At 54.3% G+C, this 17,307-nt stretch overlaps 1 protein-coding gene across 10 annotated transcripts in view; it reads right to left on the bottom strand.

The window, feature by feature from the left end:
- COL16A1 (collagen type XVI alpha 1 chain) overlaps positions 1 to 17,307 on the bottom strand; it is a 50,938-nt gene that overhangs the window by 13,317 nt on the left and 20,314 nt on the right. For 4 of the 10 annotated variants that reach the window (XM_019656857.1, XM_019656851.1, XM_019656862.1 and 1 more), the window contains 19 exons: positions 17,148 to 17,216; positions 15,218 to 15,271; positions 15,100 to 15,126; positions 14,287 to 14,346; positions 14,052 to 14,099; positions 13,866 to 13,919; positions 9,969 to 10,022; positions 9,712 to 9,744; positions 7,463 to 7,579; positions 7,336 to 7,377; positions 7,164 to 7,250; positions 6,316 to 6,360; positions 5,323 to 5,367; positions 3,518 to 3,571; positions 2,895 to 2,948; positions 2,318 to 2,371; positions 680 to 724; positions 505 to 558; positions 152 to 187 (listed from right to left, as the gene is read on the bottom strand). In XM_019656857.1, coding sequence (XP_019512402.1) covers positions 152 to 187; positions 505 to 558; positions 680 to 724; positions 2,318 to 2,371; positions 2,895 to 2,948; positions 3,518 to 3,571; positions 5,323 to 5,367; positions 6,316 to 6,360; positions 7,164 to 7,250; positions 7,336 to 7,377; positions 7,463 to 7,579; positions 9,712 to 9,744; positions 9,969 to 10,022; positions 13,866 to 13,919; positions 14,052 to 14,099; positions 14,287 to 14,346; positions 15,100 to 15,126; positions 15,218 to 15,271; positions 17,148 to 17,216 — 1,032 coding nt within the window. The remainder of the gene's footprint in view (positions 1 to 151; positions 188 to 504; positions 559 to 679; positions 725 to 2,317; positions 2,372 to 2,894; positions 2,949 to 3,517; positions 3,572 to 5,322; positions 5,368 to 6,315; positions 6,361 to 7,163; positions 7,251 to 7,335; positions 7,378 to 7,462; positions 7,580 to 9,711; positions 9,745 to 9,968; positions 10,023 to 13,865; positions 13,920 to 14,051; positions 14,100 to 14,286; positions 14,347 to 15,099; positions 15,127 to 15,217; positions 15,272 to 17,147; positions 17,217 to 17,307) is intronic. The other 6 variants (XM_019656871.1, XM_019656891.1, XM_019656880.1 and 3 more) reach the window with 6 other exon arrangements.

Here is a 17,307-nt window from a genome sequence, read left to right as displayed (position 1 = left end):
TCTGGCTCTTGGAATCAGGGCCACCCAGACCGTTCTTTCCGTGCCTTTTCTCTCCCCTCCCCAGGCCCATCCTCGCCCAGCCTGGCCTGGTCAGTCCTGCGCCTCCCAGATGGATCACATCAAACAGAGCTGGCTTTGTGTCTTCACTCACCGGTGGGCCTGGAAAGCCTGGCTGGCCTTGAAATCCCTAGGGGAAGAAGAAAGGGACAGTTTGGTATGTCACCCCTGCCCCCTCTCTCCTGCCTGGCCACCCAGATAGAGAGTGACGTGATGTGGCTTCTAGCCATGGGGCCTTGCCTGCCACTCTTCCCAAGGTGGCCAGCAGGTGAGGCTCTGGGCACAAGGTGGGAGGTTACTCAAGATGGATGGGGGCTGGGAGACAAGCGCTAGTCACCCCTGCACACGAGAGGCTGACCACCAGGGAGAGGGCCCAGCCCCTTCCTTTCCTTCCCCCAGCCATCCACTGTGGTCAGGGCAGCCGGCCAGGTCCCCATTGCCACTCACCTGGTCGCCCTTCTCACCCGAGCTCCCTTGGGGTCCTCGCTCTCCTCGGGAACCCTGTCACCACAGAGAACAATGCAGCTGGAACTCAATCTTTCAGCCCTCATATCCCAGGGCAGGACCAGGACAAGGACCAGGGGTCCTCACGTCCACATCTCCCTGCCCCTCCCTCACTCACCGCTGGGCCTGGAGGACCTGGGGGGCCTTCTGATCCTGGTGGGCCCTGGGGACACAAAAGAGCAAAATTAGTCACTCTGGCTGGAGGAGGTGGGCAATCAGGAGATGAGGCAGGGGATGGGACACAGAGCAGAGGCAGGGGATGTGGAGGGAGGCCTCAATACGCCTCCTCCATCTGGTCTGTTCAGGCTTCCTTCTCTTGTCGGAGCTACTAAACCAGCCTCTTAACTCGTCCTGCCACCTCCTGGCTCCCTGTAATCCAGCCAGCAACTGGATGCCATCTTCTCTTCTTCAGCACAGCTTGGATTATCACACGCTCTTGCTCCCAAACCTTCAGAGCTCCCCTCTGCCAGCGGAATGGGGTGCCGCACTTTCCACCAATGCTGGGTTTTGAGGCATTCTGTGATCTGGTACTGATCACTCTTCCTGCTTCACTTCCCTCTCCCTTTGTTATCTTCTGCCTTGCCTGGTCAGCCCGCTGTCACCGGAACACACTCTACACATCCACACGCTGGGCCTTTGCACAGCTGACCCCTATACCTAGAATGCCTACCACTCCTTGACCCCTTCTAGGTCTCTCAAAACCTTCCAAAATCGTTAGATGTCTCAAAACTGTTCCTTCGGTGCCCCCATCCATGGTCTCTCCCCCTGGGAATCCCCAGTGCAGACAACTACGTGCCCTCCCCCCCCCACGCCATTCAGAGCTCAGCCTAAATGTCGCCTCCTCAGAGAGGTCTCCCTGACCCTCGTCTAAAGCATCCTGCGCGCCGCTCCAGCCCCTTCTCTATTTTCTCCATCGGTTTTTTTTTCTCTCACAATGTATCTGTGTTTGTTTATTCCTCCGTTCTCTGCCTCCCCCACTGGGATGTGAGCTCTATGAGGGCAAGGGACACAATTGCCTGTTTTATTCATCACAGCACCCTCAGAGCCTGGCGCCCAGCAAGCCCACGAGAAATCCTTGTTATTGAATAAATGCACAGCGGGGTTTGCTGCACCCAACTAACATGGCTTCACTAACAGGGCCTCACTAACATGTGTGAGGGGGAAGGGAAGACTAAGGTTTGGGAGGGAGGCTTATGACAAATGGACTCCAGTTCGAGTGCAGGCTCCACCCTAACTCACTAACTAGCTGTGGGACCCTGGACAGACACCACATCACCTCAAGAGCCTCAGTGTCCTCATCTGACAACTCCTGTACTCAGTACAGGCCTGACTCTGCAAAGGGGGGCTCTGGGCTGGCAGGAGACCGGCCAGCGGCCAAGCTGCGTCCAGATCCCAGCCTGGGCCTCCCAGGCCTGCCCCTGCCAGCCTTCTTTTGCTGGGGAGGGGGGTGTCTTCTGCCAGCTGACTCCTGGCTCCCTCCCATCGGCAGCCCAGGCCATGGGCTCCATGTATCCTGCTGGGATTCTCCTCACAGCTCCTGCCCCCGCAGCCACCAGCCTGCCTGACTGCTTGAGATACAGCTGGAGTGACTCAGGGGGCAGGGAAGCAGGGGTCATGTCCCCCCCCACCACCACCCCAACAGGCTTCTGGGAAAACCTCTAGTGGCAGCGATGGAGGCAGCAGGCAGGGACCTGCTCAGTTTGAAGGCCTGCCCCTGCCCCCACATTGAGCTGCGACTCAGGCTCATCAGACTCACCAATTCTCCCTTCTCTCCAGAGGTCCCAGTGTAACCACGCTCCCCCTTGATGCCCTGACAAGTAAGCAAAGAGAGAGTGTGGAATTAGCCCCATGGCTCGCTTGTCACAGCGCTAATGTGAGGGGTGGAGACTGCAGATGGAACACACACGGCTGGGGGAGGAGAGACGTAGGCTGCTCGTCACTCGCCATTGTGGCCCTCAGTGGAAAGCGGGGACACGCTCGCCCAGCAGGCTCCTCTGTGGGGTGACACCTCCATGCTGTCCCTCCAACTCTCCCAACACAGCCCCTCCCCCCAAGGAAGCAGATCTTAGTATTGCTGGGCCTCGGCCTTTTAGGGTACTCTGAGTCTGGCCCTCGATATCAGTGACTACAGTGGGCCCCAAAAGCGGAGTGCTAGGGTCAAGCCACACTACCAAGGGGGGCTTACAGCTAGGGCTGTGCATGGACAGCCTGACAGACACGTAGGCTGAAATGCTTGGAAAGGAAGGAAACTGCTGAGGGATACCCAAGCCTGGTCCTGTCCTGGCCACCACCCCAAGGCTCCTGTACCCCAGAGCCAGGGTCCCCTTACTCACAGGCAGTCCTGGGGGGCCCATGGCTCCTGGGTAGCCAGGTTGCCCTGGAGGACCCTGCAAAGAAAGGTAGACATGATTAATCAGCCCCCTAACATTTCTATTCCCCCCCTTCCTGGGCACAAGGGCGGTCAAAGCTGGAAAGCCTAGAGCTGCCATTCAGCAGGCACACACCCACCCCAGTATAGCCACCACCATGGGCCATTTCCCTAAGGCCCAGGTTTCCTACGTCTTGACTACCACCTCAGGCCTGGGGCTGGTGACAAGAACCAGCCTGACCAGGACCCTGGGAGCTGAGCCGGAGAAGGCCCAGAGCAGGGCGGATGAGGACCAGGGAGGGGGGAGTGTGATTGGGAGCGGGAGGGAGCAAAGCCCCCAGGGACCTTGGTGGAAAACAGGGGGTGGGGTGTTTCCCTTTACAGAGAGGTGGGACACACGGAGATCGGCCTCCTTTGATCCTGAGGGGACATGAAGACCCCCATACTGACAGAATCAGGGCTGAGGGGCAGATAGTTTCAAAAGAAGGAGCCCACCTCCCGTCTTCCACACAGCAGCCACCCCAGGGCCCAATCTCTGCCTCCCCAGGGCTCCTCAGCTATCTCCATCCCCCGCCAGCCTCCTCTTACCGGTTCCCCCTTGTCTCCAGTCAGGCCTCTGAGGCCTCGCTCTCCTTGAAGACCCTTGGAGATAGAAATCATGAGAAACTGCAGGGGAGGGCATTTTCTACCCAGCCCCTGACTCCTGCCTCCTGGCACATGGCCCTCTGTCCTCATTCCAGGTAAAGGTGGGGGCCGCTGGTGCCCCCCCCTTTAGGTGTCCCCAGAAAGGTGTCCATAGTGGGTATGCCCTAGAAAGGTAACTGTCAGAGGTATAAACTCCCATATATGGGTGCCTCTCAGAAGCATGCCTCCCAAGACAGGTAACTGCAGAGATACGACCCCAAGGTGGGTGACTCTCAGAAGGTACCTCTCAGGCAGATGACTGTCGCTGGTGTGCCCTACTGTGGTGATTGTCTGGGGTGCACCTTTAGGAGGGTGACACATGTGTGCTCCCCCTAAGGGGAAACTGTCAGGAGAGGTGTCCCTAGAGTGACGCTCCCACCAAAATGTATCACCGCCTACCCAACACTTACCTGTCCAAGCCCCCCCACCCCACCTCAACTCAAATCACCTTTTTTAAGGGATGCAGGGGGGAGACATGGGAAGGCTCACTCCAGAGCAGTCCCTGTCATTTTTCAGGGTGGAAAGGGGTATTGATTTCAATCCAAGTCAGAGTCCCCGCCCTCACTCCTCTCCCTGGCATTTGTAGATTTACCTCACCATTAAAGAGCCATGTCTGCCCCTTCTCCCTCGTGCCCATAAGAGACAGTGCCCAAACCTTTCCACAACACAAGACAGATGGCTAGACGGACAGATGGCCCCTTCACCCAAGCAAGCAGAAACAGACAAGGTCCGGCCAGGATGAGGACGTGGGGACAGATGGAACTGCGACAAGGAGGGGCCCTGCTCCCTGGGCCTGCAACACCAGGCCTGGGAGAAGAGGAGCCAGGCTCCAGGAACACAAAATCCAACAAACAGGAGGTTAGTTTCCACGACCCAAGAGGGAGCAACAGTGAGGATGGGGATGATTTAAACACATTTGTAACAATGACGAAGGCAGAGCAATTAACGACACCTGGCAGAGGGAGCAGGCCAAGATGCTGGGTACAGAGGGGCAGGGCCCCCCGACACCCAGAAACCCAACTGGCTGGTATCGCATGTCCAGCCACGGAGCAGACTGGGATTGGAGCCAAGAAAGAGGAAAGGAAGAGGAAGAAGCTGAGAGTTTCCTCTAGGATGATGGGAAAGGTGCAAGCACGGCCACCTTTTGGTCCCCAGGGTACCTCTGGACAGCCCTGCCAAGCAGCAGGGCAGCAAACCTGTGCCAGCCTGCAATGTGAAGCCCTAAAGCTTTGGCATCTCTGCCAGGCTCTGTGCCAGGTACCTGGCAGGGTCCCAAGAAAGACTTTCAGCAAATCGTCAGTCAACACCAAAGGTGGGAAAAGCAGGAGGCAGAAATGAGAAGGGAGGAATAAAGAGGCCCCTAGAGGCACCAGCTTAAAATAAGAAGGTAAAATAGCTCCAGAGGACTTCTGGGGAGTGATGTGCGATTGTGAGAAAGCAAAGGGAAATGGAAGTGGGGAGAAGAGAGAAGATGAGAGAAAGGGAGCAGAAGAAGTGGGAGAAGGGGAAGTGGGGAGAAGGCAGAGACTGGGAGAATGTCCAGGCTGCTTGGACCTCAGGCAACCTGTGTCGTTAGCTACCATGCCTGCAAGGGGACAATGACAAACACGGAGGATGGAGATGAGGGCACGACAGGAAGGGAGACAAGCAAAAGCCACAGAGACCTGGCTGGCGGGGGGAGGGGAGGTCGAGCAGCGCTAGGTTCTTACAGGCAATCCGGGGGAGCCAACAGCACCAGGAAAACCTGGGGGGCCCTGGGGGGAGAAACAGGCAGGTCACATCTCACAAGCACAGTCTCCCTGGGGCACAGTCTGGGGCTGAGGGGTCATGGGAGAGGTCACAGGAATATTTCAAGGCGGCTGGAAAAGAGTCTCATTGAAAGTCTTGGCCCAGAGACATCTGCTCCTCCCCTTGGCTCCAGGAAGAATGGCTCTGCCATCAGCAGAGTCGCGTGAAACAGCCCCCAGAGTCAAACAGCCCTTCCCAAGTCTTCCCGAATCTGACTGAATCCCCTTGCTGTACTGGAAGCCAGCCAGCCCCTCATGCCTGTTACCTGACCTCCATAGGCCCCCAGGTGGGTGGCTCCCTGCTTCTAAGATAGTTCCCACCAGCCATTTTTTCTCCAAAGAAAGCATTTTTCAGATCTTCCAGTCTTTTCTAGTCACTTCTATTTTCCTGCCATATCAACACCACAGAGGACTCCAGGGTGGACGGCCCTGGTCTGGCCTTTGTAGACTTGTCCTAGAGATGGCCCTACAGAGCAATGGAAGGCAGCTCCATCTCAGCCCCTGGCCCCTACAGGGACCGGTGTCACAGGGGCATGGAGAGATCTGGCCAGGATGCCACACGCTTCCCTGGCTGCAGAGATCATGACCCAGAAGCCTAGGCCCCCCTGCAGGGGCAGCCTGGCTCCCTTATGCAAAACACAGCAGGGATGGGGTTGGGAAACACAGACGTGCCCCCCAAGGGCCTCCTCTAAGCAGGACCGTGGGCAGAGCGGGCAGAGCAGTCCAGCTCCATGGGGCTTGGTGGTGGGAGTCCACAGTCCCCACAGATGCTCTGATGAGGGAAAGAAGTGGGCAGTGGACGTTTCTTTTTTCTGCTCTGCCCAGCTTCCTGGCGACAAGGCAGTAAAATGGTGTCCGAGTACTATGACCCCTTTGAGAGCTCCTCAAGTGGGCCAGGAAACCATAGATACTTACAATAGGGCCTGGAGGACCTGGGGAGCCTCTCATGCCAGGTGGACCCTGCAAAGGAAGCCAAGGGAAACAGATGAAGAGCTCAGGCCCCACAGAGCCCGGGATCTCAGTGGCTTTCCTCCCGGCTCGCTACACACAGCCAGAGTCAACAGGCAGCTGATGTCAAAGCAGGATGTTAAGGCTGATGTTAAACCTTTCACTCAGTTCATTCAATCACCCAACAAACACTTACTGAGCAGCTACTATGTACCGGGCACTGGTCCACGTGCTAGGGAACACAGCAATAAACAAAACATAACATTCCCTGCCTCGTGGCGCTTACACTCTACGGCAGAGGTAGGTGGATGGTAACAAATAGAACAGAGGCTGGCACATAGTTGGTGCCCAGTAGATACATGTGGAAATGGTCCTAAATGAAGAAAATACACAGCATGTCAGATGGTGATGAGTGTGATACAGAAAGGGGCCCTGGGGGTCCTAGGGTTTATATGGGGGGTTCAATTTTAGAGAGGGTGGTCAGGGAATGTCTTCGTGAGAAGATAATGTTTGAACGAAGGGCTGAAGGGGTGAAAGAGCGAACCCTGGAGAAGGGCTGGAGAGAGGAAGCAGCTAGGCTGGCAGAGGGAACGTGTTCCGTGGACCAAGAGCAATGAGGAGGCCAGTGAGCAAGGAAAGCAGATGATGTCAGAGCAGGAGGTCCCTGAAGGACTCCTGAGATACTGGAGGGCTCAAGAAGATATTTGGCAGGAGTGAAACTGCCCTCAGGAACTAAGGGCCACTTAGTGGAGACACCAGCGCCCACCCCCCCACACCGGGCCCCGGCAGAATGAGGGCTCAGCCCCCGGTCTTACCTCCTCTCCTCTTTGGCCTGGCAGTCCTGGAGGACCGGGCAGGCCGGGGCTCCCAGGACAGCCTGGATCTCCCTCATTGTTGTCTCCCTGGAGTGGACAGAGATGGTGGAATGAGTGCCTCTTCCTGTGGGGCTCAGGGCAGGGGGTGAAGAGAAAGCGAGGGCCCACTTACCCGGGCCTCTTCAGCTCTGGGGCGCTCCCGCTCTGCGAAGCACTATGGAGGACAAAGAGAGACTTTGTCAGGTGAGGCCACCGGGAGCTCTCCCTGCACCAAAGCCGCCCCGAGCCCAGCCTCCTACCCGGGCACAGTTGTCAAGGCCTGGCACGCCGGGGATTCCCTGATCTCCCTTCTCTCCTTTCTGCAGGAGTGCCGCTGGGTGGGCCTTCTGCCCCTGGGCACAGTCCCCACAGATGGTCTGAGAAGGGAAAGAAAAGGGCAATAGGCTTGGGTCTGAGAGCCAGGATGAACCAGATGGAAGAACCCCCTTCTGAACTCAGCTGAGGCACCCTGCCTGGCAGTCCTGCACCCTCCCGCTACACCCCTGCGGCAGCTTTGCTCCATCCTCAGGGGACCGAATCCCAACACCGGCTTTGAGTTTCCTCCAGGAAGAAGCTCTGGTACGGCCAATCCAAAGCAACTTTCCAGACAGGCGTGTGGGAGGAGGCGGAGGGGCCCACAGAGGGACCATCTGTCCCGGCTGTTCCTGCAACCTGCACCCACTGTGAGGACATGCCACAAGGATTTAGGCTGAAAAGGCCAGCTCCAAACACCAGCTTCTGCACCCAACAGAGCAAAGGAAGCAGCTGCAGGAGCTGCCAGGCCTTTTGCAGACACCCTGAGATGGAGCCTGCCCTCTGTTCCCCAGCAGATTCCGACGGTTGCAGATTCTGACCGTCATAGACTCCCAGTTCACTGGGCCTGACAGTCTTCCCAACAAGAAGGCCCTCCTCAGACCTGGGGGGTTTAAACCTCTTTGGGTCACAGGGCCCTCTGAGAGTTTGATGGAAGCTATGAGTCCTCTTCCCAGAAAAATAAAACCCACTACAGAAAACTGGACTACAATTTCAGAGGACTGGGGAGCCTGGAGTCTGTGCATGGCCTGATGAGGTGTCCATGGACCCCTAGGCAGGAACCTCTGCTCCACCTTCACTGTTCACTGCAAAGCCCAATGATAATGGTTGTCATTTACTTAGCACCCATGTGCCAGCCATCGCAATGGGCCTTTGCACATTATCACACTCAGTCCTGACAGTGCAATGAAGCAGGTCATCTTATAAGCATTATGGAGACAAGAAAGCTGGCACTCAAAGAGGCAGCATGGCTTGTCTAAGGTAAGGGGGAGCCTGGACTAAACTCTGGTCTGTCTGGGACCAGAGCTGGTACTCTGTCCACAGGCCCAGGCTTCCTCTGGCTGTGGATGCATGGGGTGGCTGGGGCTCCTGGTCAGCACCCCCAGGGGTACCACCTGACCCCTTCTCCAGACAACACTCAGTTCTTGCTTACAGCCTCTGCAAGGCACTTGATTAAGAAGCCATCAGATGGAGAACTACAGAGAAAAATGTTAAATCCTGCAGGTGGAGTTGCGCAATCATTTGCCCAGGGGCAGGACTTAAAGGAACCCCAGATTGCCAGATGCCTAGGGGAGAAGAGCTGGGGATTCACTGTCACACCCCTCTGTGACCCAACATGTAACTGCTGCCAGGAGGTTAATCTGACCTCAGACTGCTTCTAGAGACATCTGCTGTCCAGAGCAGGGATGCGGCAGGCACTCCCCATGCTCTGGCCTGACTGGGACCCACTGGGGTAGCAGGATGTCCAGGGAACTGACTAACCAGTGCTAGAAAGGGGGGTGGGGTGCTCTGGTGGCCAAGGTGTGGGAGGGAACCCTAAGGATGCTGAGCTGAAGAAGAGAAGATTTCTTCTCATCTCCAGGGGTGACTGAGCAAGGAAGGGCTGTGTCACCCTTGGTTCCCAAGGGGAATCTCTTGCCCAGGCCAAACCAAGCTACAGTTCTTGAGTGTGATCTTGACACTGTCTGCAGGCCCTGGCATAGGCTGACTCTCCTACCAGGCCCCAAGCCCCCTTGCACCACTAGAATTGCTTTCTGAATCCCATCTCCTTCCTGGATTCTTTCTGGATTGACCAAAGGATGGCTGAAGCCTCCTTTCAGGCCCCCTACTCAGTCTTATCATAGGATATAATCTTGGCAGGCAGGCCTGCCAATCCTACAACTGCACTTTTACCCTCCCCACTCTGCTCTGGAAGCTGTTGAGCCTTGCCCTGGCGTGACCAGGGTGGCAAAGGGCTTCACTGACAGCTTTGAGGTTGGAACTGCAGACAATATCCACCATGTGGGTACCTTCTCAGTATTTCTCCAAACGCTCATTCAGCAGATATTGATAAGGATCTGTTACAAGCCGGGCACTGTGCTAAGCCCTCTCTTAGACATGTTTGGCGTGCACACTGCCCACAGACAGCTCCATCTGCAGCTCTCTCTGTGAGGTGCCACTCCCATCAGTTCCTACTCCCTCCCTCTTACCCTCTTACCTGAAGGAGGTGCTGCTCAATGGGTAAGGATCCCTGCAAGAGACAAACAGGGGGGCTCAGGCAGGGGAGAGGAAGGGGGAAGGAGACTTGTGACATCAGGTGGCGCCTTGGGAAACCACATGCCACCCAGGCTTCTCCCAGCCTGGGAAGAGGTCCAGAAGGGATCCCCCTCACTGCAGCTCAGGAGCTAGCCTGGTAAGCTCAGCCCTGGGAAAGGCATGGAGGGGGCTGGACAGTGCGTCCTGGCCAGTACCTACCAGTTCTGCAGTTAATCCAGGCTGTCCTGGCAAACCATTGTTTCCAGGTACTCCCTGCAGCCAAGAGACATAGGTAAGTGGTCTCCTCTCTCTAGCCCGCAGGGCATTCTGCTTCATCCCTACCACCCCTCTGCCTCTTCCCCTCATCCTGCAGAGCTGAGAGCCCATATTCTTAGCTCAAAATCTCCAGACCGTTTGTAGGGAAAGCGGAAGAGGCCCAGAGGGGTGACCCCCCAAAACCAGTCTAATGGAGTCTTTTCCCCCACATGTTACAGGAAGGTCAGAAATTAGGCAGAGGGTCTTCTATATAGTAAGTAGCTATTGTTTCTTTGGGTGCTAAGTCCTTTTCCTATATTTCCTCATTGAATCATCACAGCTCCATTGGTGAGCTAGGTGTTATCTCCATCTTAACAACAGAACAAAGACTTCAGAGAGGGTGAGCAACTGCCCAAGGTCAAGGACAAGCAAAGCACAGAGGTGAGATTCAGAGTGAGGACCACTAGCTTCAAACCCTCTCTTAACCACTAGTTCAGCATCATTTCTCAAAAGACACTCTCCAGAACATTCATATACACAGCCAGGTGGAGGTGCAAATCCCTACTACCTGTATAAATTTTGGCAGGTTATTTGGGGTAAAAAAAAAAATCTCTGTGCTTAGTATCCTTATCTGTAAAACAGGGATAGTTCATGGTGAGACTTAAAGGAGACCATATTATAAGGAGCTAAGTACGGAGCCTGGCACACAGGATATGTGCTCACATAAAATGTTTACCACCCAGACGCTCTGTTCCCCTTGCAGACTCACAATGCACATTTGCATATTAAATGCTCCGTGGAGGCAGGGAGCATGTTCCCTTTTAAATCCCGTGTCGGACATGGAGAGGCACACATTAAATACGTGTTAAGTGAACGCACCACTGCACACCCTGCTCTGCCTGCACGGGATTTCCTTGGCCCACTCTGAGAGTTGGCTTCCCTTCAAGACTCAGTTCCCAGCAATAGGATATGCCACCTTCCGCCACCAGTGCACCCTATTTCAGGCCAGGCTCCATCAGGCCTGAGCCAGACCCCAAGCCAGCCTCCCCACCCGCTCTTACACTGCCATGTGCATCACCCAGCCCTACTCATCCCATCTGCATCCTAATGAGTTCACAGGGTAAAGTGCTTAGCACAGGGCCTCAGGAAAAGGAAAAACACCTTGAACGTGTTAATTACAATTATGCCCTAAATTATTATTCAAACCCTGCTTCACTCTCCATTGCCCATGTGTTACTTCAAGCCTGATTCTTTGTGACTTTGTTTTCCTGCCCCTCTTGTCTCCCCCACACCCCGAACTAAATGTCCCATCTGTTGTTATGCTGTAGATGTGAAGAGCTATCTAGTCAGCTACTGGCTACCTACCAGCTCTCTAGCCTAAGGCACATTTCTTAACCTCTGTGTCTCAGTTTCCTTTTCTGTGAAATGGGGGAGGATTACATGAGATAACCAAGCGGTGGCCTTGGACCAGTAAGTGCTGTGTATCTCTGAGCCTCTTTCTGCATCTAAAGAGAGAAACTGCTGGGCCCTCCCTTGCTGGGAAGAACTGCAGGAGACGACCTGGCGAGGAGTACCTGCACCCTGCCTGGCATGGGGCAGGTGCCCGTTAGTGGCAGCCTCAGCTTCGTCTCCAGCACCGGCACTAGAGGAGGACTCCAGCCTGGGACCAGACTCAGCAGTCACTCTTTTCTGCCTCACTCCACCAGCATGTCTTGGCAGGGTTCACACTACACCAGCGTGAGCTTGTTAATGGATCACTTTGAAATGACTGTCATGCTTCCCCAAGCAAACTGCAAACCCCCTGCAGACAGATTCCTGTTTCCTGGCAGTGCAACAGGAAACCCGGACACTCAGTAAATGTGTGGCTGGCCCATAGGGAACCCAGAGTTGGCTTTACTTCCACCCCTGGACAAAACACAGAGAATTGCAATCCCAGTGGAAACTGCCATCAGCAGAGTATGTATGAGAGAGAGAGAGAGACAGAGACAGAGAGAGAGAGAGAGAGAGAGAGAGAGAGAGAGAGAGAGAGTGTGTGTGTGTGTGTGTGTGTATGTGTGTGATATTGCAAAATCGCCAGGGCAGTGGGGAGTACATAGTTTATAAAAAGCTTCCATGTGATTCTGTTCTTGTTCTTTGGGTGAGAATCACTCTTTTAGGAGCCAGGGGCATGACCCCTGCCTGTGCCTTCTAAGGAGCTCGGGAAAATGTGACCTGGTGTGCAAACCACAGGGGAGCTATCCTGAAAGGCAGCGCAGGGGAGAAGGAAGTGGGAAGCCCAATCCAGCACCACCAATGTCTAGCCAGATAACTTCAGCCAAGACTCTTCACCTCTCAGAGCCTCAGTTTTCCCAGCTGTGTCTTAGGAATAACACCACCTTCCTACTGGAGTTGATGTAAGGCTCCAATGAATGAGAGAAGGGATGTAGAATAATAATAGTGGTGTTTGCCATAACAATGGTGGATGCCTTCTACGCATCTACTATGTGCCAGGCACAGTTCTATACATTTCACATGCATTAACTTGTTTAACCCTCCATCGGGCGCAACTGATCTCACAGATTCATCGCACACAAATTTTCAAATATCTAACAGTTAAGTATCGTGACTCATCGCTTCCGTATCTTCCCCCTCTACCATAACCTATTACCAGTCGTGGTTGTGACTTAGTACAGTAAAGACATATTTCATAGCAACATCTTTGTGTGCAATGAATCTGTGAGATCAGTTGTGCCCAACGGAGGATTGAAACTCACAAAAGCAGGCCAGCCGAGCAGCTCAGTTGATTAAGAGCTTGCTCAAGAGTGCGAGCTCTGAGCAACAGGGTCACCGGTTCCATTCACGGCCTGAGCTGAGCTGCTGCTGAGCTGCCAACAGGTGGCAGGATGGCTCAGCTAAAAAAGAAAAACAAAAAAACTCACAAAAGCCACATGAGTACATGCTATAATTATCTTAATTATCTCCATTTAACAGGTGAAGAAATTGAGACACAGAGAGGGTAAGTAACTTGCCCAGCATCACACAGCTAGCACATAGCTGAGCTGGGATTCAAAGTCAGGCTGCCTGGCTCTGAATGAATCTCAGCTCCTCTCCCCTCACTATCTCTGGCCTCCTTGCTATTCCCCCAAACACGTCGGGCACATTCCCACCTCCTGGCTTTTGCTACTTTCTCTATCAGGAATATTTTCCCTCACAGGCTCATTCCTCATTTCCTTGAAGTCTTGATTCAAATGTCACCTTCGTTTCAAATCTTTCTGAAAAAATTCAAATGTCACTTTCCTCAAATCTCTGCCCTGCCCTCCTCCCATTTTCGATCCCTGCTCACTGCTTTATCTTCCTCCTTAGCACGTATCACTTTCTAACATGCTATATTTTATTTATTTATCTTGGTTATCGTCTGTCCTACAAATGCAAACTCCAAGAGGGCAGGGATTTTATTTTTGTCTACTATTGTACCACCAGCACCTAAACAGTGCCTAGAAAATAGCACGTATGCAAAAATAGTTGTTGCACAAATAAATGTTGAACACTGCTCCAAAACAGTGGAGCTCTGTACCAGGGTATAAAATTTTTATCTGACCCAGATTCTAGGTTCCTGACAGCTGGCCAAGGCCTGAGCCTAAAACGGATGTCAGCGGGGTGCCTGGGCTAGCACACAGCATGACATTCCTCGAAAAAGGGCTAGGAGTACACAGAGCCTGCCCTAAGGGTCAGTGGGTTCTCTGCGGCACTCTGGGGGGCGGAAGCACAGAGAAGTGAGATGTGCTGGGCTGGGGAGCACACACTCGAGGTCCAGCATGGAACATGCGCCCCAGCACCCTGCCTCTCTGCCTCCCACACTCTTATTCTCCTCTCCCACTTTACCTGCAGCCCAGGCATTCCAGGGGGGCCTGGTGGTCCAGGAACACCGGGGGGACCCTGAGGGAGAGAAGAAATAATCAGACCCTGAAGAAAGCTCTGCCCCATGGCTGGGGGCAGCGGTGTGAAGGTGGGCAAGCCGCGGGGCGCTGGCGGACAAGTGGAGAGACACAGGAGACAAGCGACACACACCTGCGGGCCCGGCTGCCAGGAGCTGCCCATCCAAAGTCCAGGAGCACCCTGGGTGGGAGTGGGGGGTCGCAAAAGAAGGGGAGAGGTTACAGGCAACGTCCACACCAAGCGCAGGGCTGCATGGGAAGGCAGCTGTTTGGGCACAAAGCCCTGCAGGGCCCTTACATGTTGGACCATGGCTGCAAGCCAGGCCTCTCCCCCAGAGCTGGGGGGGAAGACCCTCAGCACCACTCACCGGCATTCCAGAGAAGATGGGGTCTCCTCGGGAGGGGCAGGAGCACTCCCCTGGCACACCCTGAAAAGACAAGAGCCTTTGTCAGAGGGGGGCCAGGAAACTGACATCTGGGAGGCAGCATGGGCTCTTGGGATGAAGAAGCCAGGGTTTAAATCTAGGATCTGCCTCTGACGATTGTGCCCTTGGGCAATCTATCCCGCCTCTCTGAACCTCTGTCTCCTCATCCATAAGGTGGGGATAATAATACCAAATGCATAGATGGTTATGAGGATGGAATGGATTCGTGTATGTAGAGTTCCTGCCACATGGCAAACACTCAGCAAATATCAGTGGCTGCTCTCACTGCGCTTTTAGTTTCATCGTCCATTGCTGCACAGGAATTCTTGCCTCCAGTACAGTCGCAGCTCTGCCTGGCTGCAGCCCTACTTCCGTTAGCCCAGCCTGGCTTCCATGCCCTTCTCTCTCAGTCTTTCACATCTCTGCCCTTTTACCACGAGTCCTCCCCAGCTCAGTTCCTATCCCAGTCCTCTGGCTCAGTGCCCATTTGAAAATGCAGCTGCCCCCCTGGAGATGGAGGGCTTGCGGCTCTCTGGGTCTGCTAGGGTCCTGGTTGAGGGCTGTGCCAGCAACCAGGGGAAGTGGGGAGCATTTGGCGCCCCAGGTCTTAGGAACCAGGGAGCTGGCGGGAGGCAAGGAGACCAGAATGACTCCTTAGCTACCGTCGTCCAGTCTAGGGCCACTGCCAGATACACAGTCCCCCTTGGGTCTGGGGACTATCGGGGCTGCTCATTTCCCCAGAGTATTGGGACTTACCTTCTCTCCCTGAGGTCCCTTTTCGCCCTGCAGGGAAGAAACACAGGGAGGTGAGTAGCTAAGGGTGCGGAGGCAGGGCCAGCTGTGGCTTCCTGCTGCCCCGAGACACTGTACTCACTGGCATCCCCTTGGCTCCTGGAAGTCCAGCCTGTCCTGGCTGCCCATCAGGGCCCTGAAGGGAGAGAGCCCACGGTCAGTGGGTGAGGCCAGACAGCAGCCAGCCATCGGCCTACCTGCAAGAAGGGCTACGGGACACGCAGACGCTCCCCTGAAGCCCGAGTCCCTGTGCCCACATTCTAGAGGATGAGACTGAGGCACAAGAAACAAGGAGAGGAGGAAGGAGGAAGAAGATGGGCATTTCCTGAGCACTTTCTGGGTGTCAGACACCCGGCCAAGGACCTGTCAGAGAACAATGAATGGGATGCCCACCCCTAGCCCCGCAGGACTGTTTTACAGGCGAGGAAACGGAAGCTGAAAGAAATTTTGTAATAGACCCAACAGCAAGACTGCACCCAGGTCTGTGTGGCCCAAAGTCCCTGCTCTCTCCTTCTGCCCTTTGGTGTTGGACACACATTCTCTGTATCACAAAGGCTATCTCAGTTGACTTACTTCAGCTCCTGTTTTATCAACAAGGAATTGGAAACTCTGAGAGCTGTCACTCGCCTAAGGTCACACAACTAGTGAGTGTGGGGCCAGGACTGGGGAGCCCCCTGGATGGGATTCGGCTTGAGGGAAGATGGTCGGGAGAGGTGAGCCTGGCCACACAGGGGCATTCCAATGGCTGCCTTCCTGTGGGACACGCCACCTTCACACATGGGACTCAAAGCTCCCCGAGGACCAGGGCTGCCTTCCCATTTACCTCTGCTTTACCCTGGGGTTCCCTGGGACAGGCAGGCACCCTGACTGTCAGGCTCTGCTGGGCAATACGGACTGGCTGTGTGGACCAGGCCAAGCCCCTGGCCCCTCTGGGCTTTGGTGTTGCCTCAGGAGGAACCCATCAGTGATTCCCAAACTGCAACTGGAATTTCTCTAGGGACTCATAAAGATAAAAAAGATGCAATTCGATGGGCTATTGTCAATGTCATCAAAAGCCCAAGAAAAATTCTACGTTGCCCACAACCTGGCATGGCCCAGGCAGGGGGAAAGATAGCATTTCTTTGATTTAGGCTAGAATTACATCATCTCACAAAATTCTGGTAGGCTCATGTAAAGTAGGAGCTGACTATTATACAGGCCTTTGATGAATGAAAGTGAGGAAATGCATTTATTATTAATCTATGCAATTCACTCAATAGACATATCTTTTAGAACATGGGAATTGTTGGTGGGGCAGTGATAAAGGGAGGTCTTTGAGGGTAATGAGGTTGGACACATAGCTGATCTAGACAGATCTGTGCTGTCCAGGATGGTAGCCAATAGCCACATGTGGCTATTTAAATTTAAATTAATTAAAAGTAAACGGAATTTAAAATTTAGTTCCTGAGTCATACTAGCTACATTCAGAGTGCTCGAAAACCACACATGGCTAGGGGCTACCGCCTCGGGCAGTACAGAATAGAACATTTCCATCATTGTTGGTAGTTCCACTGGGCAGTATCAATTTAGACGATCCCTAACGTCTCCAAGGCTTGAAGTGGGGGTGGGGAGTTAACACATGGGCTTTGAGTCAAACAGACCTGGATGCAAGTCTTGGTTCTGCCTCCTCACTCTCTGGCCCCCAGTTTTCTTATCTGTGCAATGGGGACCATAATAGCCATTCCCTTACAGGTCTATTGTGAAGATTAAGTGAATCGCTGTTGGTTTAGCACTTAGCACAGGGCTTTAGAACAGTCACTGCTTAAGAAATAGTGGTGATCAATATTGTCATTACTCAGGTGTTCCCCCAAACAGTTCCGTCTTCCTTCTCCGAGACTGGGCTGGGCTAAGGCCTCTCTCCTCGCATCCCCCATGCTGCGGGGTTGGGCAGGGTCAGCCCTGTGGCCTCTTCCTGGCAGCAACACCCTTGGTCCCAGCAACACCCTCGCATGGAGTGCAGAGAGGACCCTTACCGGAGGCCCAGAGACACTGGCACCAGGAGGTCCCACAGGTCCAATGGCTCCTTTCACCCCTGGAGATCCCTGTGAAAGAGAGGGTACAAAGGTTGCAGGGGCAATCCAGCAGGTGAGATGCCTCAGGTTAGGTCTTGGGCCTAACGGGTATCACCCAGTT

This window comes from Hipposideros armiger, unplaced genomic scaffold (assembly GCF_001890085.2).
Source record: "Hipposideros armiger isolate ML-2016 unplaced genomic scaffold, ASM189008v1 scaffold_10, whole genome shotgun sequence".
Lineage (NCBI taxonomy): Eukaryota > Metazoa > Chordata > Mammalia > Chiroptera > Hipposideridae > Hipposideros > Hipposideros armiger.
Note: the sequence above shows the minus strand (reverse complement) of the source record. Positions and strands in the feature narration are given on the sequence as shown.